Source organism: Ambystoma mexicanum, chromosome 5p (assembly GCF_040938575.1).
Source record: "Ambystoma mexicanum isolate Mex_15411 chromosome 5p, UKY_AmexF1_1, whole genome shotgun sequence".
Taxonomy (NCBI): Eukaryota; Metazoa; Chordata; class Amphibia; order Caudata; family Ambystomatidae; genus Ambystoma; species Ambystoma mexicanum.
In genome coordinates this window covers 441,702,964-441,729,862 of record NC_090930.1, presented here as the reverse complement: position 1 = coordinate 441,729,862, position 26,899 = coordinate 441,702,964, and the positions used below count along the sequence as shown (strand labels likewise).

At 45.4% G+C, this 26,899-nt stretch overlaps 1 protein-coding gene across 1 annotated transcript in view; it reads right to left on the bottom strand.

Moving 5' to 3' along the window:
* Nucleotides 1–26,899, bottom strand: part of FRMD7 (FERM domain containing 7) — a 762,724-nt gene that overhangs the window by 230,257 nt on the left and 505,568 nt on the right. The window contains exon 3 of the mRNA XM_069612841.1: nucleotides 9,141–9,183. Coding sequence (XP_069468942.1) covers nucleotides 9,141–9,183 — 43 coding nt within the window. The remainder of the gene's footprint in view (nucleotides 1–9,140; nucleotides 9,184–26,899) is intronic.

The following is a 26,899-nucleotide window of genomic DNA, read 5'->3' as shown; positions in this document are numbered from 1 at the left end:
ATCCCACTTAGATGGATTGCTGGGGGTAGGAAATGTGTTACACTTAGATGGATTGCTGGGGATAAGAAATGTGTCACACTTAGATGGATTGGCGGGGGTAGCAAATATGTCACACTTAGATGGATTGCTGGGGGTAGGAAATGCACCACACTGAGATGGATTGTTGGGGGTAGGAAATATGTTGCACTTAGAATGAATGGTGGGGGCAGGAAATGTATTGCAGTTAGATGGATTGTTGTGGGTGGGAAATGTGTCACACTTAGATGGATTTTATGGGAGTAGAAAATGTGTTGCACTTAGATGGAGTGCTGGGGGTATCAAATGTACCAAACTTAGATGGATTGCTGGGGTAGGAAATGCACCGCACTGAGATTAACTGTTGGGGGTGGGAAATGCATCACACGTAGATGGATTGTTGGAGGTTGGAAATGTATCGCTCTTAGATGGATTATTTGGGGGTAGGAAATGTGTCAGACTTAGATGGATTTTTGGGTGTATGAAATATGTCGCACTTAGATGTTTTGCTGGGGGTAGGAAATGTGCTGCACTTAGATGGATTGCTGGGGATAAGAAATGTGTCACACATAGATGGATTGGCGGGGTAGCAAATATGTCACACTTAGATGGATTGCTGAGGGTAGGAAATGCACCACACTGAGATGGATTGTTGGGGGTAGGAAATATATTGCACTTAGAGGGATTGGTGGGGGTAGGAAATGTATTGCAGTTAGATGGATTGTTGTGTGTGGGAAATGTGTCACACTTAGATGGATGTTATGGGCGTAGAAAATGTGTTGCACTTAGATGGAGTGCTGGGGGTATGAAATGTACCAAACTTAGATTTACTGGGGTAAGAAATGCACCACACTGAGATGAACTGTTGGGGGTGGGAAATGCATCACACTTAGATGGATTATTTGGGGGTAGGAAATGTGTCACACATAGATGGACTTTTGGGTGTATGAAATATGTTGCACTTAGATAGATTGCTGGGGTAGGAAATGTACTGTACTTAGATGGAATGCTGGGGGTAGGAAATGCACCGCTCTTAGATGGATTATTTGGGGGTAGGAAATGTGTCACACTTAGATGGATTTTTGGGTGTAGGAAATATGTCACACTTAAATGGATTGCTGGGGTAGGAAATCTACTGCACATAGATGTAATGCTGGGGGTAGGAAATGTACCGCAATGAGATGGATTTTTGGGGTAGGAAATGTATAGCTCTTAGATGGATTATTTGGGGGTAGGAAATGTGTTGCGCTTAAATGGATTGCTGGGGTAGGAAATGTACTGCACCTAGATGGAATGCTGGGGGTAGGAAATGCACCGCACTGCGATGGATTTTTGGGGGTAGGAAACATGTCACACTTAGATGGAATGCTGTGGGTAGGAAATGCATCGCTCTTAGATGGATTATTTGGGGGTAGGAAATGTGTCACACTTAGATGGATTTTTGGGTGTAGGAAATATGTCACACTTAAATGGATTGCTGGGGTAGGAAATTTACTGCACCTAGATGGAATGCTGGGGGTAGGAAATGCACCACACTGAGATGGATTTTTGGGGGTAGGAAATATGTCACACTTAGATGGATTGCTGGGTTAGGAAATGCACTGTACTTCGATGGAAAGCTGGGGCTAGGAAATGCACCTCACTGAGATGGATTTTTGGGGGTAGGAAATATATTGCACTTAGAGGGATTGGTGGGGGTAGGAAATGTATTGCAGTTAGATGGATTGTTGTGTGTGGGAAATGTGTCACACTTAGATGGATGTTATGGGCGTAGAAAATGTGTTGCACTTAGATGGAGTGCTGGGGGTATGAAATGTACCAAACTTAGATTTACTGGGGTAAGAAATGCACCACACTGAGATGAACTGTTGGGGGTGGGAAATGCATCACACTTAGATGGATTATTTGGGGGTAGGAAATGTGTCACACATAGATGGACTTTTGGGTGTATGAAATATGTTGCACTTAGATAGATTGCTGGGGTAGGAAATGTACTGTACTTAGATGGAATGCTGGGGGTAGGAAATGCACCGCTCTTAGATGGATTATTTGGGGGTAGGAAATGTGTCACACTTAGATGGATTTTTGGGTGTAGGAAATATGTCACACTTAAATGGATTGCTGGGGTAGGAAATCTACTGCACATAGATGTAATGCTGGGGGTAGGAAATGTACCGCAATGAGATGGATTTTTGGGGTAGGAAATGTATAGCTCTTAGATGGATTATTTGGGGGTAGGAAATGTGTTGCGCTTAAATGGATTGCTGGGGTAGGAAATGTACTGCACCTAGATGGAATGCTGGGGGTAGGAAATGCACCGCACTGCGATGGATTTTTGGGGGTAGGAAACATGTCACACTTAGATGGAATGCTGTGGGTAGGAAATGCATCGCTCTTAGATGGATTATTTGGGGGTAGGAAATGTGTCACACTTAGATGGATTTTTGGGTGTAGGAAATATGTCACACTTAAATGGATTGCTGGGGTAGGAAATTTACTGCACCTAGATGGAATGCTGGGGGTAGGAAATGCACCACCCTGAGATGGATTTTTGGGGGTAGGAAATATGTCACACTTAGATGGATTGCTGGGTTAGGAAATGTACTGTACTTCGATGGAAAGCTGGGGCTAGGAAATGCACCTCACTGAGATGGATTTTTGGGGTAGGAAATGTATCGCTCTTAGATGAATTATTTGGGGGTAGAAAATGTATTGCGCTGAAATGGATTGCTGTGGGTAGGAAATGTGTCGCACCTAGATGGATTTTTGGGTGTAGTAAATATGTCGCACTTAGATGGAATGCTGGTGGTAGGAAATGCACAGCACTGAGAGGGATTTTTGGGGGTAGGAAATGTGTTGCACCTAGATAGATTTTGGGGCTAGGAAATGTGTCTCCACTTAGATGTTTTGCTGGGGGTAGGAAATGTGTTGCACTCAGCCCAGCAGAGAGCATTGACACCCAGTTAGAGACGATCAAATGACACAGCGACACCAAAAACAATGCTCCATCTGAGCTTTAGGTATGCATAAACACACCACTTTGGTGGACATCTGCTGCAGGCACAGCTATCCATCCACACAATTTAGAATGCAGCTACGACCTACTACTAATACGGGCTAGTTAGACACATAATGTTTTTAAGCCTACTTATACCAGACTTGCCTCAACACCTCTGCCATTAGAATACACCGACAACCTCAGACTAAATTTGGTCTAGCTGGTTATACTTAGAATCTCCTGCACTAGTGCACTGTCTTGACCTCCCTCAGCAACCACCCATATGCCTGTACTCTAGGGTTACTTACTGGAGCCTAGCTAGCCCACCTAATTCCTTATCTTGGCCAAGTGCACACAAACTTTCTCTTGAAATGGTCCCATATCTGGACTCTGGTCCCGAGGGTGTCCCCACCACAAGTGAATTGAGACTATAATAATGGTAAAAGGCGCTGTATGACTACCAATAACAATACAATACAATTTGTCAAGGATCGGCTTTCATACAAGGGTTGAGTGGCTTTTGTAGGAGGAAACATCCTTAACAACTTTTCACAGAACAGCTTTGCTACAAGGGATCATCCTTAACTATTTCTCAAGGCATAAATTTGCTACAAGGTATGACTCCTAACATGTTGGGGGTGGGAAATGTATCGCACTTAGGTGGATTGTTAGTGGTCAGAAATATATCGCTTTTTCATGAAGCAGCTTTAATAAAAGGGATGCTTCTTAACATTATTTCTATGAACAGTTTCGTACAAGGGATAACCGTTACCAATTTTTTCAGCGAGCGACTTTGTTACAAAGGAAGACGCTTAACAATTTTTTCAAGGAGCAGCTTCACTCTAAGGGTGTTCATGGAGCGGCTAAAATAGAAAGGATGACCTTAAACTATTTTTTAAGCAGCGACTTTTGTACCAGGTATGACTCTGAAGCCTTTACTACAAAGGATGATTTTTAGCAATATTTCAAGGAGTGACATTCGTAAAAGGGATGATGCTTAATTTTTCAAGGAATGTCTTCTTTACAAGGGATGACCAATAATAATTTGTCAAGGAACGGTTTCTCCCCAAGAGATTACCCTTAACAATTGTTAAGGTGTGGCTTTCGTGCAGGGGAAAACACTCAATGACTTTTCAAGGAGTGGATTTCATACAAGAGATGCCGCTTAATTTTCCAAGGAGCGGCTTTCGTACAGGGGATGACATGTAATAATTTTTCAAGGTGCTGTTTCACTACAAGGTATGACTCTTACTTTTTCAAGACCTGCTTCTATACAATGGATAGCCATAAACAATTGTTCAAGTAGCCTCATCACCAGTTTTTGACAGGGGTGGCTGTCATACAAGGGATGATCCATAACAACTTTTCATGAAGCAGCTTTGTTACCAGCGATGTACCTTGACAATTTCTGCAGGAGCGGCTTTGCTACAAGGGATTACCCTTGACAATTTTTTAATGACCCCCTTTTGTACAATGTATGACCCTTACATTTTTTTCAAGTAAAAGCTTTGCTATAGAGGATGGCCCTTTACTATTTTTGGAGGAGCAAATTCACTACAGGAGGTGACCGTTAACAATTTTCAAGGTGCATCTTTTGTACACAGGCTGTCATTTTATGGAATATACCTATATGAGTGAATATTTTTAGAAATATAATGGAATATACCTACACAGGATAATCTCTATTGATTGTTTGCAGAAAATCAACTTGTGGGTAAGACCCCTGATGAAGAGATTTCTATTTATTTGTATGTTTGTAGGGCACCAAAAGCACTCAGGCATCAGGGCGCTGACATATAACATACTCATAACAATACACAACACAGACATTAAAGTGGACAATCCACACACACGCAGTACAATAATAACAATGATTAAGTTAAGAGGGCACATTCGCTAAAGCTAAAGAAACCAGGGCAACGACAAGGCCATCAAAGACCAGGAGCTGTAGGGTAAAAATCCAACATAAATCTATCAATTCAGTACGATTCCCAGTTTAGTGGGGGAAAACGTGAGCTGTGCTAATGAAAGTCTGTTCATGTATTGAGGTAAGGTGCTGGAGCCATATCCCAGGATAATGCAATCTGTATTATCACTGTGACACCACTTATCCATCTGGGTTCTACACAAAACCTTTGGGTTTTGAGTTTGCATACAGTTGAGGCCTAAATTGGCATTAAACCAGGCCAGGATTTTGTTCTTCAAGGCTTGGTAATAATAAAGTTTCTGGGGTCAAGGGCAAATCTCCTTAAACTGGGATCCACGATATTGGCCTTTTCAGTTTTCCTTTGTCGTATATCCTTGCGAGGAGGAAGAGTCGCCGGGAGGCATACTGTAGCGGGCAGCCTATGAGACTCACTCGAGGCATCAACTCCCCTGCCGAGCACAGGAACGGGAGTGACAATCGTCACCTGCGAAGACAAGTCTGCTTGCGGGGGCTCTATCAGATCTGTTTGACTGCACTGGTGAGTCACATTCAATGAGGGGGAAGTTTGTGCGGCAATCTCCATTCTTTTCGGCTGTGAAGATTGACTTTATCGGCATGGGCGCTGGTGAAGTAGGCATAATGGAGTTAACAGATTTAATCCATAACTGGAAGTCTCCTGCATTTGTACAGGCCGCAAGGTCCCACAGTAGTTGCTCTTGGAGAGGTCTCCACATCTCTGGTAACCCTGTGTCTGCCGTGCCCCTGTCTGAACTCACAGCAGAATTAAGTCCTAACTGATCCCCCGTGGATTTAACTGGGTTAGCATGGAATGGATCCCCTTCAATGTATAACCTTCTGCATTTTCTGCTTCTTGGATCGTGTTGGCGCCCCAATTTATCCCTCCTTTCTCAGTTAAGGAATTCACTAACATTAACTGCACAGGCATAGAGGTTGTTCACCGAGGGCCTGCGTTATTGACCACAACCTTAGAATCATCAAGGAGCTCTTTGCTACTAAGCAGCAGTTTGGAGCAGACAAGCAGTTCTTGCTGGAGCTTCAATCTTTTTCTAGCACTCAGAGCTAGCACATCAGATATACGATTGCTATTCCTGGACGGTGTCAGAAATGAAGATTCAGTACAAAGTTTCTCCCTACTCATGCCACTGGGATGGGTACATGAGGAGCCTCGCCCTTAACTATGCATAGTTTCCATTTCCGTAGTTAGAGCTGTGCAATTGATCACGCCTGCCACCTACTGCAAACTTGTCACTGGCATAGCCTGAAGCTAGTTTCCAAGACCGCTAGGCATGGTGACCTGCCCAAATGGGCCCCTGAGATAACTGGAATAACAACACTAACGTCATCCATTTACCCACCCGAGTAACTCGTTGCCGGCTGGAATAGCCCAATACCTTAATCCTCTTTGTTCCGTTCTCTGAACTCCGCTTGGTCAGCCCATCAACGTGTAGAGGAGTACGAGAACCGTAAGAAACAATCAATGGGCTGGAATCAATCCAGGGGCAGCGGGGGGGGTCAAGAAAGCACAGAGGCGTTATGAACGGAGCAGCAGTCCCCACAGTAGGACTTCGCTCATCGCTGCCATCCACGCTACGATCCTCACTGCCATGACTGCAAACCCTCTGTAGATCAGAGTAAAGCACCCTACCCTACGCGTGTAGAAACCACGACAGCAGTCTGCCGATAATTTTTAAATATGTATCTTTACTGGAGTGTAGGATGTTTATGTTTTACTGAAATGTTCCATATTAACAATATGAATCCAAATTATCTATGAGATTAAGTCACAAAATCATTTTGGACATTACGTAGCAAAGGTTTGGCACATTATTTGACCAGTGAAAGTGTGCAGGGGATGGGAGTTCCATACTTTTGGGAACTTATCTTTTTTTGTGGTACCAAACTAACCCAAGTCTCAATGAACCACATAAGTTGACACATTATATATATTTTTGCAACTGTTAAAACACTCCCAGATACTTTATTACAATCCACCCCCACATGTAATTGGACAAAACCTCTTCAAAGAAATCCCATCTTTCTCCAATTCCTTTATTTGCATTGGTAGCTGTTATCTTAGCTTCCATATTCATCTCATGTGCAGAACACACCTCCGTTTAAAGGATTTGTCAGCAGTAGGTCATGCCATTAACCAGTTAAACATTTTTATTTAAAAAAAAATCATTACTATTAATAACTGGCCTAAGCCCTTTTAATTGTACTCTTAATTGCACATGGTTCGCATAAATACTTTAAGGATGAGTAAACAGGTTCTCTTTGCACTAGCGATAACTATCTCATCCCCCGGTTCACCGGCCTCCATTGGAACATACTAATCTAAATAACTGCCATTTCATCATGCACAGCACATCTGAAAATACAATTGAAACTCCTGGGTTTCAATCACTTTAACCTCGAGCATTGATTCACCCCTTGGTTTATTGATGGTCAGAACAAATAGCTGCCTTTAGCAATTCTTATCAGAACATAAAAACCATGGCCGGATCCTTTAGCTGAGTTGGCCATTGCGTAGATTGAAGTTACTTATTTACCCTCTGGCTTCTGAAACTCTGCAGAACCAGTTTCTCAAAAGTCAACCCCTGACTGCTCTGTTTCAATCTGTTTATAAAAAGCCCACTACATGTATATCCATAAATCCCCTTTATATGTTTTCTCAGTGTGCATACATGTTTAATAAATACTATTTTTCCTTTACAGTCAATTCTTCAGGACAGGCTCCCTTTCTCGCATGCACCTTATAAAAACTCCTCATTGTGTCTGAATTACATTTAAATTTCATTTGGCAGTTTTAACATTTGTCTTTGTACATGCATGCAAAGCTAATATGTATCAGTTTAACGAAAAAGTAACACTAAGTAACATATCCCATTCATATTTAACTATACTGGATACATATGAAATTGTAATATCGCACCCATTTTGCCACAGCACGCCCAGTCAAAAACATGGCACGTGCAACAAAAACATATCTTTATTGTGGGTAACTATCCTGTTCAGACAAACAACAATGATGGTGATATAGTGCCAAAGAGAGGAAGTCAAGAATACTGTTATATACAAAGATGGGCACTTATCAACTACAGGGATATAGACCGCCCAGTGGTCCAGAGTGCATCTGAAAAGTCAAGGAGAGTGAAGCTTAAGGTGAATATGATGTGACTCAGAACTTCGTGTTGCAATACACCCTGTAGTTAAAATCTACCTCACTATAATGTTATGTTGTGTATGGCCGCTCTGCATCCTTTTTCCATCCCCTACCACGTCCACATGCACCGATATTGCAAGAGGTGTAGAGGGGAGGCACAATTGTGTTATATCAAACATAAACAATATCAAGTCCCCTCTCCCTCCGCCCTGCAGGAACCCAAATGTGGGGGGAATACGTCCAGAAGAGAAGATACTGTATTCCCTTGCTGTGATGTGATTATGTCATTTCATAATCAACTGCCATGACATTACATCAGGAGGATACAGAATTCAGAAAGGGAAATAGTTGCCAATGGCTTGCTTTATTCATCAGATATATAGGAAATGCCACGAGGCAGACAGCAAACACTGGAAGACACCAGGACCAGGGAGACAGGAGGGAAGAGGAGAGAGAAGGGGCACTGCACTCTTCTTCTATGGTAGTGCTCCCTCTGCCATTAGGTCACTTCATCTGTCTGACTGTGCCCTGGGAGAAGATATGATTAGCAGAGGAGATCCCGTTAAAAAAGACATGACGGGTGGTTTGTTCAATGCTTGTTTTTACTAATCTAAATGATTTGCCTCACAAGCCTAGCTGGAGGCCACAATCCTGTTTCATTTTCAGGTTCTACCCTAAATAATTTGACTGTTTTGTCACCAGTGTAAATGTATCATCTCTCCTTGCACACCTCGAAGCTTTTCAGATCATGTTGCTGTGCGCCATACATAAACATAGCGACATAAATAAACATATTGCAGTGACAATGGGCAGTTTTACAAAAGTGGTTGACAATGCCGCACCTCCATTGGAAAACGCTTTGTAAATCAGGCCCAAAAAGTACAATGCCACCTTTACTGTTCTGATATTAGAAAGGAGGCACAGCATGACATATGCAAGCACATGTAGTTTTCAAGGGCATTTATATATGCACACTGTATGTTAACATGATTCTTTATACATTTTAAAATACTTACTTTTGATTTGTTTTGTTATTGGTTTAAGAAGTCCCAGCCAAACCTGCAAAAACATGAACACGTTTATAAAATGAGTGTCTACAAACATTTGTCTACTTCAAAAACAGTCAATAGTTTTTATTTTATTGTGTACTTTTTTATAATCACACAGGGGGATCTCTATCAGAAGACAAGGACACATTAGAGATGGTCAGTTGAGGGGAAGTCGATCTCCCCAGGTCATGAGGACTGAAGTTCAGGCCACTGTGACTTTGATCCTTTGTCAATGTCTCTGGTCTGAGGATATAACATTCTCATATCCCCCCAACCCCCCTCCCCCGCAAGCCCCCACCATAGATGTGGCCCTTCCAGAGATGACAAGTAGTTATAAAACAAACCCATGCACCTACTCCAAGGGTTCCTTGCCCACGGCACCTACGCTACAGAGATGGACAGACAATGCCCAAACACTGGCGGAAGAACCACCTCTTCTAGGCATAATCAGTGAGAGGAAACACTGAAGGCCCAATGTGGCCTAGAGGTCGGAAGGAAAATCCAATATCAATCCCCAGGTGGAGGATATTGATACTGGCTTGACCATTTGGCATATTGGTAGCACGCAGAAGGAATACCGATTAACCAGCTCTCAAGAAGAGCTGGACGCTTCACTGCCGCAAAGTGCACTTTACGAAAACACTCAAGTAAATAAATAATGCTTCCTGGTTCCCAGTAGGACACTGCCCATCTGTAATTCAGGCCAATAAGCTCCAATACCTCTTAACAAGCAAAATGCGCTGATTATCAAAAATTTCAAATATTCTAGTTAATAGTTTTTTTTGTATAATGCCGAATTATATTCATGACGCATCATTTCCATAATTTTTTGCTCTCTTATCCGTTAATTAAAAAAAACAAAAAACGTTGCAACCTTTCCCCCGCCCAGATGTCTAAATATATATTTAAATTAAATTGGTCTAAAATAATATGCATATTTATCATTTCAAAATATTACTGGTGATAGGTAGGCAACATATACAATAAAAAGTGACTTTCAGGCCAGGTTCTCCGTGCTCACAAGGTATTTTCGAGCTCTGGGAATGTCACCAAGCCAGTGGCAAGGGCAGCAGATGAACATTTATGTCTCAGTTGCTTGGATGCCAGGTAATTACATTGCTGGGCGATGCGGGAAGCAATTCTTACACGCAAAAAAATATATGGGTACAACAGGATAGCCAACCAGCAGTGCACAAAAGCACTTAAAAGCATTTTTGCTAAAGGTTTGTCATTGGGGCAACGCAAACGTGGCGACGCGTTCATGAACTGGTGAGTGGAGGCAGAAACTTTGTTGGGAGCGTCTAAGGATAGACAGCGACAGTAATGTAGTTTAGAGGATTTGGAACAAAATATACATTCCTTGGTTATCACCTCCTCAGTGGTTTAGGAGAGAATGTGAATTTGAGAGAACCTTATGCCCAAATGCTGAAGTTCCAGTAGTAGCTCAAAGCCTTCCCTTTCTCCTCCGCTTTCTCTCCCTCCCTCACCTGCGGACCTACCGGTCTGCAGCGCCGACTGGTTGCTTGGTTACCCTCAAAGTCTCACTGGGTTCCTGGCTCCTCTTGGCCGGTCTCCCCCGCACTGCCTCTGGGTATGTCACGCACTAGTGGCTGTAACTGTAACCTCTACAGTCTCCCGCCTCCTTGCACTTACCCAGAGCCGCACTGTCGGGCTGCACTTACTCAGAGCAATGCTGCCCGGATTGAACTTTCCACTCCCCCCCCTCTGCACTTCCCCCGCCCCCTTACCCTGCTGTTTGCGTTAACGCAATTGCACGATCTGAATGACACAAGCCCTAGTAAGATCGTTGTCCTGTCCTCCCTCCGTATCCTGCCTTGTTTTGCCTAAAAATACATGTGTACAGGTGCGTTATAAATGACATCATATCATAACAGCAAGTGCCTGATTTAAATGGAGTTTTTGCCAGGCTAGGCACCAGGACTTTCTATCTGGGAGGGCAAGGGTTGCAATCAGGAGGGCCCAATTCCTATTGGGTGTGGTTGTAGGCATACATTCAAAACAAGTCCCACAATACACATGCTAGAGTTTGTTTGCCTACAGACTGTTAATAGTTACTCAAATAGTTTGAGGTTATCAAGTCAGTATTTATCAGTGTGAATCATGACAAGTTCTGGTAGGATAGGACAGGCTATACTTCGCTACAGAAATAGATATATTCTCTTGAGGTAAAAATCCCACCGGTGAGTACGCATGACAGGAAGAGCTGTAAATGGTCCATACTTTCCATCCGTGCCTTGGCATTTTCAGGTATGGTCTTGTTGGACCATGAGGTGCTGCCAGATTCCCAAGGTATAACAAGCGGGGCACCCACATCTGAACATATACAAAGTCACTTAGGGCAGACAAACTGAAATCAACACGCATTGGCAAAGACAGCAGTTTTGGTTTCTGAGCAGGCATGGGATATGCATTTGCCAGGCACTGCCACAAGGGGCCTAACAATAAAATAGTTATAGCTGGTAAATTGTGTAAGTCCCTGGGCATATGATGTCATTGTCTGGCGAATGCTTGTCTAATAAGTTTACAGAAGCCAAAACTGTTGGCTTTGTAAATGTTTGTTTTGGACAGGACTTCAGTAAAAGGAACAGACTGAGGACACACATATTGCTCATTAATTAAGTGGCTGAAGACACACAATGGTAAGATATTCTTATTTCACCGTGAGCTCATTTACAATTGTAATTAAGCAACTAAGTCTCAGAAGAATGCTTAGAACTAACAGTTACAGGCCCTATACAGCACAATGTTTGGTGATACCTTGGGAAAAAGCTAGCTAAAAGAGTTCCCAGGTGGGTATACGTTAGGTGGGGAGGGGCAGTTAGTTGGTGGGAATGGCCATAGGAATTAAAATGACCCTGGGCAGAAAATGGGTGGCTAATTTACCAAACAAGACCACCATAGGCTATGTGTTCCTGCTCACATACCATCTCCCTCCTATCATTATTCCAATGTGATAGCTTTGGCTTATACCTAATAACCATATAGCCTAATAGCCATAACTAAAACCGGCTGGATGTAAGGCTTTGAATCAATTATAACCACTCGTATTGCTCTAATCAGCCTTCCATACCATTGTTAGCAAATCTTCCTAGGTCCTGCCACTAATGTTAGCAGTCTTGTCCAAACTGGTAAACCACAAGGTCTAAAAAAGCATGTGGTGGCATGTGTTCCATTGCAGAGGACACATGGCGAAGCAGCTGAGCTACACATTGTGGTGACAGAACCAACACTCATTTGCCGAAAGCTAGACTGTCTGTAATGTCACAGACATACTAAAGAATTATGGCATGGAAGGCGCTCCCAGAGCAATGATAGTGGTAAGGATTAATTTGAAGCCTTGAATCGATCCCTTTTCAATTGTATTACACTCGCCCGTCCAGAATTTGTTTTCTTGTGCCAACCTTATTTTTTTCACTTATACTCCAGTAGTTAATCCTGCAGAATATATATTTGAATGTAATTTGTAAGGGTCTTCAGTCGGTTAATGCACCTGCTCCATATATATGTGAGTCAGCAAACAATGTCCTTCCATACTGATAAAATGAATAACATTGACATGGATAATGCCCACCTGTTTTAGGGTGGGCACAGTAAACAGATCTGCAGCTCTCAATGGTGGAAGAGGGGAGACAAATGTATGGCATGTGGGAAGCATCATCCCTGACCAACACAAGTTTGTGTCACCAGCACCCCATACAGAAGCTGAGTAGAAGGTGGAGACCACAAGGCCAAGAAACCACAGTGTTGCTTTTGGCACTTCTTTGACCCATATCGACCACCAAAATGTCACCTTTCAAGTACAAACACGAGCTCACTGCTGCAGACAATTCCGAACTGCTGTCTCTTCAAACTCTGTATAGGACAACCAGTACCAGAGCCTCGAACCTCCTACAAATGGGCTCAAACCGATGGAAGCCTCCTGTCACTCTCTGACCCGACCCAGTGGTTAACAATGTCTCATACCAGCTCAGGCTTGACCTTTGAACCAGCCCAGGTGAGCCCTGCAAACTGCACTGTAGAATGTCAGATTTGAACCAGAAAGAGCTCCACTTCGAACTGAGTTGCACCCGTCTCACTAGCATGATTATTCGCATCCAAACCTGGTTCCACCAGGATTTACATCATCCAGAAGCCTGATTCGATGTCAAGATCTAAAAGAGATATTGTTGTGGGGGGGCGCTGTTGCGCACAAAGCTGATGGCTGCTTGAAGCAGAGTGCTCCGACCCTAACAACATCCTTACGGATATAAATCCTTCCTGGGGCCACCACATTGCTAAAATCATTGTGAAATTGATGGTGGAAGACTTGCAGATGAGAATGAAAAAAACACGGTAGAAATCCGTGACATACCCGCTGAGAAATCCAGCCCAACATCCACAGCGGAAAGGCGGCATGGAGGAAGCCGAGCCTGAGCTCCACGTGGAAACTACAGTAGAGGGGAGGCGGAATCCGAAGGATGGTCTAGTGGGGGAGGGGCTGAGACAGCGCCGTAGCACCATTGCGCCCAGCGTGCTGTGGCTGCACCCCCTATGGACTTACCGCCATATACATCCTGAAGAGACAGTGACTGCTGGTTACCGAGGATGAGCCAAAAATCCCTACAAAACACTGCTGGACAATACCAACAGGGAGTGAGGACCCGTGCCAACCTCCGACAGCCGCCGGCCCCACGGACTTGTGAATGGTCCGAGTGGGCATCCTGGCACAGCCCCGGCCTCCCAACGCCCAGAGCGGGCCGCAACCCAGTGAGGACCGAAAAGCTGAAGGACGTATTAGAAACACAGCAGGCAATTGCGATCGCTGCGCTGGGGGCGGTGTGGTTTACACAAGGGCTGGAAATACCATTACCACCTTGCGCTCTACAAACTTGGCGAGTCGGGGTACGGGGCCCCGAGGCGTGACTTGAGCTGCACGCATTATACAGTGTGGGACAGCCGCACAGCGGGCTGTTTTAGCCAGGGGTAGGCTGAGCGGAAAACCTTAACCGCATTACCCTGGCGAGCGAATATCCCATACACAAACTACCTGCGCTGGGCAGGATGATGAGGACACCCCGGGGGCCTCCTAAGCACTAAACGCTGACTACACTGGTGGAAGGGGAGCTCTGACACCCGAATTATGATCGCAAAAGAAACTGAAGTTAGGGCAAATACATGCAATGTGAAGTTCCACACCGGCCCCCAGTAACGCTGTTCCAGGAGGGAATTCCCCAAACCAGATTCACAAGATCAGTGTGATCCAATATACCCAGAGAGCCCTTGAAATTCAATTTACATCGTACAGAAAGAACGTACATCAACAGGAGGGCTACATTCCCCAGTGCCCCAAGCCCCCTACCGGGTTGCTCGGCAGATTCTTGTATTGGCAAAGACTGGCCTCATATTCGGATCACGTTAGCCCTGGAACACCCACGGTGCACAGAAGGCGCTTAAACTCCCGGTGCAAGGGCAAACAGACCTCACACCTGAGCCTAGAGGAGCTGACAAACCCCAGAGGGCACCCTTAAAAACCAGAAACAAGGGGGCACGAGGCACGTGGCCTGCTATCGCCTTACCTACCCCTCTGCGACAAACTACATTCTTGCACTACTAAGGGAAGGAATCTGAATCCCTTACATGTATATGGGCTAGCACTGCCCCCCCACTGCAGGCAATCCTATAACATAACAGCTCACTACGTATTCAACACGATCTACCAGTGGACACTGTACCCAAGGCTGCACATCGAGACTCTGGCCCCTGCCTATGCAGCACAGGCCACAGTGTAGCAAAGCCACATATTGAAACTAAACCCAAGCGGCGGCCCAAAACCCAGTGGAGTCTACATAATAATAACAGTGAGTGGCCCTGAAGACACAGCTTAGGCCAGTCCATTTCGGTCACTACAGACAGTCTTACAGGTGCGGCAGAAAGGGGCACTGGCCCCACGAACCAGAAGATCCCAATCCATCCAGAAACCATCAAAGCAACACTGTCCCTTACAGCCAAGAGACGTGGGAGAACATAACCCATTCTGTGACCTGGCTGCGCCATATGGGCCGTTATGAGAACAGGGGTTTAGGAGCCAAGAAAACTGGCCCAATGGACTCCTTTGCCAGCTCCCAGCCTCATGGGTCGACCACAACACCACTGATGACGACAGACAGCCAACCCGAGACCCCTACGGACGAGAGGGAGGACTGACTAACGACAATTGTACAAAACGGCTTTCTCGCAGTAAATGTCAAATTAGATGACAGTGTGGCAATGATCAGCTCCCTGAAGGCAAGTGTGGACAAGGGGAGTACACGAATTACTGACGCAGAAAACAGGATCAGTACAAATGAAGACATGATAACACAGCACAGTCGTGACATCATGCAAATGAAGAGGGAACTCCAAACAACTCAAAATAAATGTGAGGATCTTGAATCGAGATCCAGAAGAAATAACATCCGGATTGTCGGGATCTCAGAGTCCTTTGGTAAAGGCTCTATGGAACGTCAAATAGAAAACCTCCTGAAAACCCTCTTAGGCGCGGAATACTTTTCAGATCCTTTTCTCATTGAAAGGGCCCACCACACCTTGGCATCGCTTCCCAGACCCGGAGCACCGCCCCGTACGATAATAGCCCGTCTCCTTAACTACAGAAACAGGTATCCAGGGAAAAAGGCACCCTAGGTAAGCATAATACATATTTATCCAGACTTTTTGACCTATGTGCAAACACTGAGAAGATCCTATGAACCGGTCAAGAGGCAGCTCAGGCTACGCCACGTCCCCTATGCCCTTAACTTCGAGGCAAAGATGAGAATCCACCATGAGGGCAGGGCACACTTCTTTGAAAATCCTACGGAAGCCATGGCGTATATTGAGGCCTCCATCCCCATGCCCCCCAGAGACCGGGCAAGGGACCAAAACATGTGACCACAACCTGGTGAGGAGAGAAAGGGCCCCGCTGACTGAAAAGGTTTTCAAATCATATCCTTTACAAAGTTTGACGTCCAAGGGAAGGAAGAGTGGCCCCGACCAATAGTTGTTAAAGTTGGGGTTGTGAGCCTCTGTAGACAGCAGCCATGTGAATGCAACCTGCGACCCTCAGGAGAATTCCACAAGTTATGAGAAATGGGATACATCATCGTTTTGGGGTTCATGGTGCGGGTGGGGAGTTCAGGGGGTACTCGGGGAATGGTTTCCCCTGGCAATTGGCCAGGCCTCTCTGGAGATGTTACAAGTTTAAAATCAGAGAGTTGTGTTGTGGCGGGTGCCGTGCAGTGGACGGGAGCACATCGATATATGGGACATAGAGACAAGTCCAGTTACGGCTGTGACACAGACTAGTGGGGGGCTAAAAATTAAACTACTATCCTGGAACATCCGAGGTCTCAACAACCCGGTCAAAGCCAGGAAGATTGCAGCCTTTGTGACAAGACATAGCCCTCAGATCCTTCTTATACAAGAAACACACGCGCTCAACAATGCTAACACCAAGTTTCTGCCACGATGGGGGCCCCATAGATATTATTTGATTTTTTATTTTTATTTTTTACATTTGTAGCACGCACCAAAGGAAATAAACAGTATATTGGCGCAGATGACACAACCAGAGGTAGACGAGGAAAATCGAGACAGGCTCCCAGATGACATGGGGCCGTCTACCTGAAAAGGAAGGTCTTCAGTGCCTGGCGAAATTGAAGAAGTGAGCTCATTGTTCTTAGCGGTAGCGGCAAGGAATTCCACAACCTGGGACCAAAAACTGAGAATCTTCTGTCACTGGAGGAATGGTGATAGATGGTCAGTTTTCCCTAACTTAAATATTAGTCTAACATCTGGTGTTGTGCTTTCTGAAGCCGCTGAAGCTGTTTGGCAGGAATAACCAACAGTTGACTATTGCAATAGTCTAAGTGGGCACTAGTTAGTGCTCCTACCACAGATCCATGATCTTTGGTTGGTATATAGGGGAGTGCTTGTCATAGCATTCGCAGGACAAAATATACTGCTTTGGTCTTAGCTCCCACCTGGGCTTCCCTGCCCAGGTCTTCTTGTCACATACAACCCAGATTTTTGACTTTGGAGACAAATTTGAGACTCTTGCCCAAAAGTGATGGAATAGGCAGCTTCTTGGCTGCTGACAGCAAATTTTTAGGTCCGAATAGTATAAGTTTGGTTTTGGCAGCGTTGAGTTGCAAATAATTCTTAGACATCCAGCTGCTTATTTCTTCCAGGCAAAGCCCTAGTTGGGTAAATGCTTCCTGGAAATTGGAAATTTGTATGAAAATATGGGTGTCATCAGCATATGAGTGGAAATTCAGCCCATAGCGTCTCAGGATTTCAAGTAGTGGTCAAATATACAAATTGAACAGCAGTGGAGACAGGGAGGATCCCTGTGGAACCCCACAGTTCAAGCAAATAAGGTCTGACAGGAAATCCCCCATTCTCACCTGCTGTTGACGGTTGGTCAGAAAAGACCTGAACCAGTTCAAGGCTGAGTCAGATACTCTTCCTACCTCCTGTAGTCGTTCCAAGATAATTTGATGGTTTAGTGTGTCAAAGGCCACAGACAAGTCTAACATGACCAGGAGTGTGAGCTCCCCTTGGTCCGCAGCCTTTAACAGTTCATCTTATACCACTAACAGGGCAGTCTCGATTCCATATTTTGGTAGGAAACCAGATTGAAATTTATCTAACAATAATTCATGTTCGACAAAGTCCTGAAGCTGGTTGGTTACAAACTTTTCGAAGACCTTGGTTGGCCATGGCAGTCCTGCAATAGGACGGTAGTTTTGTAGTACCTCAGCATCTAATGAAGGCTTTTTCAGTAGATGTGAGACAATTGAGAGTTTCAACCTCTCTGGAACAATCCCTTCCCGTAATTACTTATTAACAAAAGTGGTAATAAATGGGGTGAGATCATGTGCCAGTTTCTTTGCTGCATAGGCCGGCAAGGGAGAGAGAGAATCAATTGTAGGTTTGAGAGCACTAATAAGTGGGAAAATATCTTCTTCAGTGACTGGATGGAAATCAAAAACAGATGGTAAAATCTGATTTTGCAGGTTGTTTACTTCAGTCACTTATGGTCTGACGTGTGCCGATGGATTTGCAGAAGCTGTTTGTTCAATTTCTACCCTTATTCGTTTAATCTTATCTATGAAAAAAGAATTGAAAAGATTAGCTTGTGCTTCAGAAGAATCAGACACTGCATCTATGCAGGTAGTATTACAGAACCTTCATATAATGGAGAATAGTTCTCTCGGTTGATTGTTGGCAGATTGTAGTTTTTTTCCCAAGACGTCTTTATTATACGGAATACTCAGCCCAGTATAGGGGAGTGCTCACGCTGATTCACCCAAAACTGGGTTTCCGACAACTCTCCAGCAAGATAGACCCCCAGGGCAGATACGTATTGGTTTGGGGGGAAGTGCAGGACGACAAATAGTGATAATCAACACCTATGGACACAACAGCGATGACTCAGACTTCGATTCTACAATACTAGATATGCTGATCACATCCCGAGAAGCACAAGTAATTTGGGGAGGGGATTTCAATACAGTACTTGATCTGTTCCTGGATCGCTCTTCAACGGTTTCCCGGGCACCTACTAGGGCTGCACTGGTCCTGAAACAGATAATCGAACAAACAGACACAATAGATATATGGCGCACACTACATCCACAAGAGAAGAAGTTCACTTTCTATTCATCCGTACATGATTCACACTCACGTATAGATTACTGGCTTATTAGTTCATCCCTCTCGGATGCTGCATCCGGCTGTGAGATACATCCTGCACCCTCTCAGATCACTCCCCAATAACACTCACCATCACTTTACATGAATCTGCACCACCAGCTAGACGATGGAGGATGCCCCACTCAATACTTAGAGACTCCCACATTTGTGAGGCACTCCACATCGAAATTGAAGAATTCTTTGAATTGAATGAAGGCTCGGTGGGCAGCTATGCTACCCAGTGGGAGACGTTCAAGGTCTGGGTCCGGGGTGCTATCTTAGCTAAATCCACTGGACTATTAAAGTCTGTTCGGAGGGAACTAGACATAGCCGAAGCCAAAATAGACATACTTCAAATTGAATACAGCACCACTCACACTAAGGACACTTTGTCTGACATACATATAACACTGAACGAATTTAATAAGCTAGCCGACAGGGAAGTCCTATATATGACCACTCCAACCCGGGCCCGCAGATATGTGGAAAGCAATAAAGCAGGCAAGTTCTTAGCCAATATGCTTAAAGCCGAGAGGCACTATGCCCCCATCCCCAGCATCCAGACGACCCAGGGGATGATAGTGAACAGGGAGCAGGATATCAACACCACATTTTCTGATTTCTAGGCTTCCCTGTATTCCAAGCACAATGTAAAATCCAGGGAAGACACAACTAAGTACCTAGATGACCTAGATCTCCCAACTCTAACACCTGAAACACACAGTATACTAGACGTGCCCATCACACTTGAGGAACTCACCAAGGCGATTAAAGCATTAACCGCAGGTAGGCCCTGGTTCAGACTGCCTTGGAGTCAAACTATACAAAGAATTCCATGATGAATTGGCCCCTGTGCTACTAAAGGTTTGGGAAGAAGCAATGGACTGTGGCACTCTCCCTGAATCTATGCAGGAGGCGGTCATCACAGTCCTTCTTAAACCCTGCCGACCTGCACAGGACATGGCCTCTTATAGGTGTGATGGCAGGGATCGACCCTGGGGCAAATGCGGCCATTGCAGCACTAGACACTGAAAAGGCCTTTGATTCAGTCTCCTGGTCATACCTATTCCTGATCCTCAAGCGGTTCGGGCTGGGTCAGTACTTTGTTAAGTGTGTCCGTTTGCTGTACATGAAACTGACAGCTAGAGTCCTTGCCAACAACACCATGTCGCCCACATTCATGTTAAACAGAGGCACCCGAGAGGGCTGCCCCTTCTCTCCCATCCTGTTTGCACTCACCATAGAACCTATGGCAGAATAGGTGTAGGAGAACCATTCCCATAGAGGCCTCAGGATGACAGGACCCCCGCAGATTATATCCCTATATGCCGATTATACCGTTGTACATCCGCAATCCACAAGAGAACATGCAACCTATCATGACTGACATACACATATTCTCTGACTACTCTGGATACAAAATCAACGTGTCAAAATCCGAACTATTCCCATTGACCCCTGGCAACAGAGATTTATCTGGAATAAGTGGGTTTAAAATTGCCCCCACACAGGTCCGCTATTTGGGAGTAATGGTATCCAGAGACAAACACACACTTTATATGCAAAACCATGGGGAACTACTTCAGAATCTGACGGTCAAATTCCAATTATGGGCTAACCTCCCATTGTCCATATACGGTCAAGTGGCCCTTCTCAAGCTGGTAGTACTCCCAAACTGCTATATTACTTTAATAATCTCTCGATCTGGACTGGAAAGACCTTCTTTTCAAAACTCCAGTCACTCGCCACCTCCTTTGTGTAGAGCGGAAAGTCAGCCAGGTTAGGGTGGGCCAAAATGGTGGAACCGTTCTCGTGTGGCGGCATCTCGGCCCCCAATTTTGAGCTATACTACTTAACATCTCAGGAGCAGTTTGCAAGACACTGGTTCGACCCAGAGGATACAGCCACCCACATTCCCCTGGAGAAACATGCGGCTTCCCCCACGGATATACCATCTGTCATTTTTGACTCTAAATACAAAGACACTTGTGAATTTGACCCGGCAAGCACCACCTTACAGGCATGGTCCAAGATATATAAGAGGATTGGACTGGAGACCCCACATGACCCAGAGATCCCCCTATGGAATTTCCCCAATATTGCTCCTACATTTGATAGGGCACTCCAGGAATCATGGACCCGAATAAACTTTTTAAAATGCGTGATATGTTCCCAGATGGTACATACTGTGAACTTACAGACTTTGTTGAGGCAGTGGGGGATGGGCAACTCAAACGCTTTCAATTTCACTGAATGAAGGCTGCATTTGCTACTAGATGGCCGTCATTTCCCCTGGAACCTCCAACCCTTGAATGTATAAGAGCCATGGTGACTGCTGGGGGGCAGAGGAGAGGGGTCTCGATGCTATACTCTCTAGTACAGTCACACTCCACTTCACGCAACACAGGGCATTGAGATAGACGAAACCATGTGGCTCCACTGCTGCCAACTCACTAAAAATGTGTCCATGAACTCGGGGCTACGACTGAGACAGTTTAAAATATTATATCAACTGCACTATACTCCGGCTAAACTAACCAAATTTGTGGAGGGCTGTACAGGGAAATGCCTAAAATGTGATGCACCAAATGCAGATGCCTACCACATGTACTGGGCGTGTCCTCTGGTCATGGAATTCTGGGGGGAAGTTGCAGAACTCCTAGAGGAAATCACGTCAATCCCAGCATCCCTATCTCCATTAAAATATCTGTTTGGGGATATTGCTAAGGTGGCAGAAACCACAAGGAGACTGTTTAATATCTCATGTGCCGTTGCAAAACGATGTATCTTGAAATGCTGGAAATCCGCAGGGAGACCTGGTCGAACCGACTTTCTTAAAGATCTGTCAATGGTGAACGAGCAGGAGGAACAATTTGTATTGACTGTCCGTTCCACCTGCCGACCCAAGGACATATGGACTCCGTTTTGGCTATATTTATGTAATATGCTACCCGATGTAGTCACTACGCCCCCAACATCTCCATAATTCATCATATCTGTTGCCATATGTGTAAATGTACATTATAATTATGTCTGGTGCTCCTGTGAAATATCTATGGAATGGTTCTGCTACAATGTAACTGTCTCTGATAAATAAAAGTTAAAAAAAATAAAAATAAAAAAGATATTGTTATGAATCCCCATAAGTCCACTTTTGGGACACTAGAGACTGCTATTGCCTTTTACATCTACATTCTGCATATTTTGTGTTCTTTACACAGGGGTGGGTTTTCGTTATTGTTTTCATAGTAAAGTTATTGCATATGGTGTGTTTAATTAAAGTATACATACATTTTTATGGAACCTTGATATTGACATTACTTTTTTTGTCTACTGTACCATTGCTGTTGAGGTTGCTAATGTAATCACATCCACACCTCTCTTAAGAGTATAACCTGCCCTCTGCTCACATTACCACAGAAGGGGAGGGAGGAATTTCTCTTTACTGTGGCTGTTTCATGTTTATGATTTGGATTTCTCTTGGTTTGTACTAGTATGAGTGGTGAGAAGGCAGGTAAGCCACTACTCATCCGTGTACTCCTGAAGAGCAGCAGACATTTTGCCACTGTAGCGTAGGCTTTGGATTTGCATGGATTTGCATGCTTTGAGGTGTGTAATAGAGGATGAGTATTGCATATGGCTTATTTCACCACCAGTTGCCATGTGCAACTGGTGAGTGAGAACTCACATATTTGTACCTTCTGCAGAATGTTGCCAGGCGTGTTTATTGTGTATCATTTTCCCTTCTTCTCACTTGAAAAGTTGAGCTGACTGCTGCAACCTCATGCAGGATTCTCCATCTCTAGGCATATGTGTTCCAATCACATGCAGACTGCATTGCAGTAACATAAATACATAGGACTCAATTCACAAAATACTTTTGCAGCCAGAAGTGCACTTCCGGATTCGCAGAAATCTGAAAATGGCCTTTTTGTAGAGAGCCATGAACAATAAATGTCAGGTTATGTCACTGACCGTTTCTAAGGTGGACCGCCACCTCCGATGGAGGCCACATGGCTCTAAGGGATGCTCGCGTAACAACCCTCAGTAGCCTTACATCCTACCACTAAACACTTGTTAGGAACTGTTAAGATCAATGAATCTTAAGCAGTTTCTTAAATGCATAATTATCAAAAGTGGCTCTAGGTGAAAGATCATTCCGCAGAACCTTCTTCTACGCTTCCTTTCTTCCACTTTCATGTCACCGGAGCGGCTGCTACATCGCCTCCTCACTCCATCAGGAGCTCCCTATGGCATGAAAGACATTTGAAATGCAAAGTTAACTCCCCCCTCCCCCCCTGGGCCTTACCGAGCATAGATACGATCGTGCTACTTCTTATCAGATGTTTGTTATTTTTTGTTACTGGATGCTGCCGCAACATTATTACTGGGGTTTCATTTTAAGAACATTTTCCCATTTCTGCTGTTGTTCACGCTTGGGCAATCTCTTTTTATTTGACCCTGCAACATTCTAGTATATGCAATACTAAGATGGCCGCTCCTATTGTTAGCACTGGAGTGTTTTTTGCTATGCTGCATCCCCCTCAGATTGGCTACTGCCCTCCACAAATGGGCCCATCAGAAGGCCAGCCCGCCTACCAAAGGCCCACTCATAAGGCCCCTGTATGCTCCCTGTCTGCTACAGGTAAGCTGCCTGTGATCCTGTGTGCCCCCACGCCTCCTTGGTCACCTGTGATGCTGTGTGCCCCCCCTTGGTCACCTGTGATGCTGTGTGCTCCCCACTGCCCCTTGGTCACCTGTGATTCTGTGTGCCCCCCACACCCTCCCGTTGGTCGTCTGTGATTCTGTGTGCCCTCCCCTTGGTTGCCTGTGATTCTGTGTGACCCCCACTGCCCCCCTTCTTGGTTGCGGTTGCCTGCGGTTCTGTGTGCCCCCCCTTGGTCGCCTGTGATGCTGTGTGTCCCTCGTGGTCACCTGTGATGCTGTGTGACCCCCACCCCGCCCCCCCCTTGGTTGCCTGTGATGCTGTGTGCCCCCCCTGGTCGCCTGTGATGCTGTGTGCCCCCCACGGCCCCTTGGTCGCCTGTGATTCTGTGTGCCCCCCCACACCGTCCCCTTGGTCGCCTGTGATGCTGTGTGCCCCCCACTGCCCCTTGGTCACCTGTGATTCTGTGTGCCCCCCCACACCCTCCCCTTGGTCACCTGTGATTCTGTGTGCCCTCCACTTGGTTGCCTGTGATGCTGTGTGTCTCCCACTGCCCCCCTTTGGTTGCCTGTGATTCTGTGTGCCCCCCTTTTTCGTTTATGATGCTGTGTGCCCCCCCCCTTGGTCACCTGTGATGCTGAGTGCCCCCTATCCTCCCCTTGGTTGCCTGTGATGCTGTGTGCCCCCCCTTGGTTGCCTGTGATGCTATGTTCCCCCCACCACCCCCCGTGGTCGCTTGTGATGCAGTGTGCCCCCCACAGACCCCTTGGTCGCATGTGATGCTGTGTGCCCCCCCCTTGGTCATCTGTGATGCTGTGTGCCCCACACCCCCTTCTTGGTCACCTGTGATGCTGTGTGCCCCCCTCCTTGGTCGCCTGTGATGCTGTATACCCCCTGGCCCCCCTCCCTGAACACCTGTGATGCTGTGTGCCCCACAGCCCCCCTGGTCGCCTGTGATTCTGTGTGCCCCCCTTGGTCGCCTGTGATGCTGTGTGACCCCCCTTGGTTGTCTGTGATGCTTTGTGACCCCCACCCCGCCCCCCCCTTTGTACCCTGTGATGCTGTTTGCCCTCCAGCACCCCCCCCTTGGTCACCTGTGATGTTGAGTGCCCCCTATCCTCCACTTGGTTGCCTGTGATGCTGTGTGCCCCCCCCCCGGTCGCCTGTGATGCAGTGTGCCCCCCCACCTCCGCCCTTGGTCGCTTGTGATGCTGCATGCCCCCCAGCCCTCTCCCTGATAACCTGTGATGCTGTGTGTCCCACAGCCCCCATAGTCGCCTGGGATGTTATGAGCCCCTCTCCCCCGATCCCTCATCCCTCTCCTCCCAGCCTGCTAATGCCCTTTACTTAATTTTGGTATCGTATTTGCATGATGGCGTTGCCCTGCAACACTGGGTAGGCACCATGTATTTGACCACCAACATGACCCTCGCATTTGTGTGCTGATGCCGCCCTGCAACATTAAGTAGACACCATGTATTTGCCCACCAACATGACCTTCACATTTGTGTTCTGCTGCCGCCCTGCAATATGGGGTAGACACCATGTATGTGCCTATTGCTGAACCTTTGGATTTGTGTGTTGCCGCCGCCTTGTAAGATGGGGAAGGCACTATGTATTTGCCCTCTGATTTGACACTTGCTTTTATGTGCTGCGTCGGACCTGCAACATGGGGTAGGCACTATGTACTTGCCCACTGATTTGTCATTTGCATTTATGCGTTGCTGAGGCCCATAATATAGGGTCAGGCTCAATCGGCTGTAATCACTTTATACTTCTTTTTGCACTTTGCGTACGATACCTGTTGCGCTTGCTGTGATGTTGTAATTTGCCCTGTACGCTTCATATTCTGTAACCTGAAGCACAGGAACTATGTTTAATCGCCGAGATACCTTAGGGTTTTGCGCGCTATACAAATAAATAAACAAACAAACAAGCATCCCAGGTGCTGTATAAGTTAACGGTTGGCCGCCGCCAGCCCATCCCACTTGAAGAATCTTGATATTTTGATTAATAACTTAAGTTGCGTGCCGGTTGGGTTGGATTACATTAGTGCTTATAAATTTCGGCCCTGTAACAAAAAAAAGTGGGGCTTTGTACCTCCACTTTGTGCATGCAACGTCGGGATGTCTGGAGGGGTATGAATGGAGCATCATGATCGTTAAACGCAGCAGAAGTCAAATTTGGTACCTGACAAAAGTGCTTGTGCAAGTTTACCTTTTTTTAAAACCCTGTTTCCCTGTGAGTGATTCACTTTCATCAAAGTTTGATACCACTTTCTTTTGTCACTTTTTACCTTTTTTTCAGTTACAGGGAGTTACTCATAGAGATTTTCTTTGCTTTGTTTTACTTTTTTTTTGATTCTGCATATTGTGGACTTATCATTGACAACATGAATGAAGCTGTCTCCCTGTTTGCTCAATGATCTTCCTCTAACCTTGGTATAAGGTTGCATTGCAATCAATGAAGATTAACGTAATTCAAACCCTATTAGTCCTGTGAACACTGTCTGTCTTTTTGTTTTGTCCTTGTCTCCTTGTTTGCACCCTGACGCCTTTGGGCTTTCGGCGCAGTACAAATAAACAAATAAATAAATAAAATGAGATCATGGGGCAATGTCGCAGAAACTCATTTGGTGATACAGGCAAAGCCCTTTCCGGTTGTCAAAGTTAAGATCTTGTGTGTAGAGGAGAACAGTGCTGACAAGAATGACATGATGTATGAATAGTGCTTTAAAATGTATATTTAAATGCAACATGACCTTTGCCTGTGCTGAACATGAGGGTGTGGATCGCTGCATTCACAGCTAGGTGCCCTACTGGATAGGAGTTATAGCGGGCATCTCTGCACATAACACTCTGTGATAAGGACACACTATTCTCCAGTGAGGACAAGCAGTGGCAGGTCATGCTGTACATCAATGCATTTGTAATTTGAGGGACCTCTTGATGTAGAGTTCCTGCTAGACAGTTATGAAGTCTCCAGTTGGTGCCGAGTGTGATTTTGGAATGATTTAACCAATTTGCTCAAACCCAATTATTCGGTTAGCTTTGAGGCATGATGGTTAGATTACATATCCACTTCATGACAGCTCATAAGGACCTCAAGCATGTCTTTGTTTTTAATTATAAATGCAGGACTGGTTCTGACTCCAGTGTGCCCAGTATTCCCTGGAATCCTGACCAGCTTTAAGATTTCAGAGGTTCACTGAAATGTATTGGGTCACAGAGATGGTGGGCAGAGGTAGGATGAGTGTATGCCTTCTACTTTGCAGTTTATAGGATTTTAAACTCCTTCGTTTGCCAAATGTTTTGGCTGCCATAGTGCC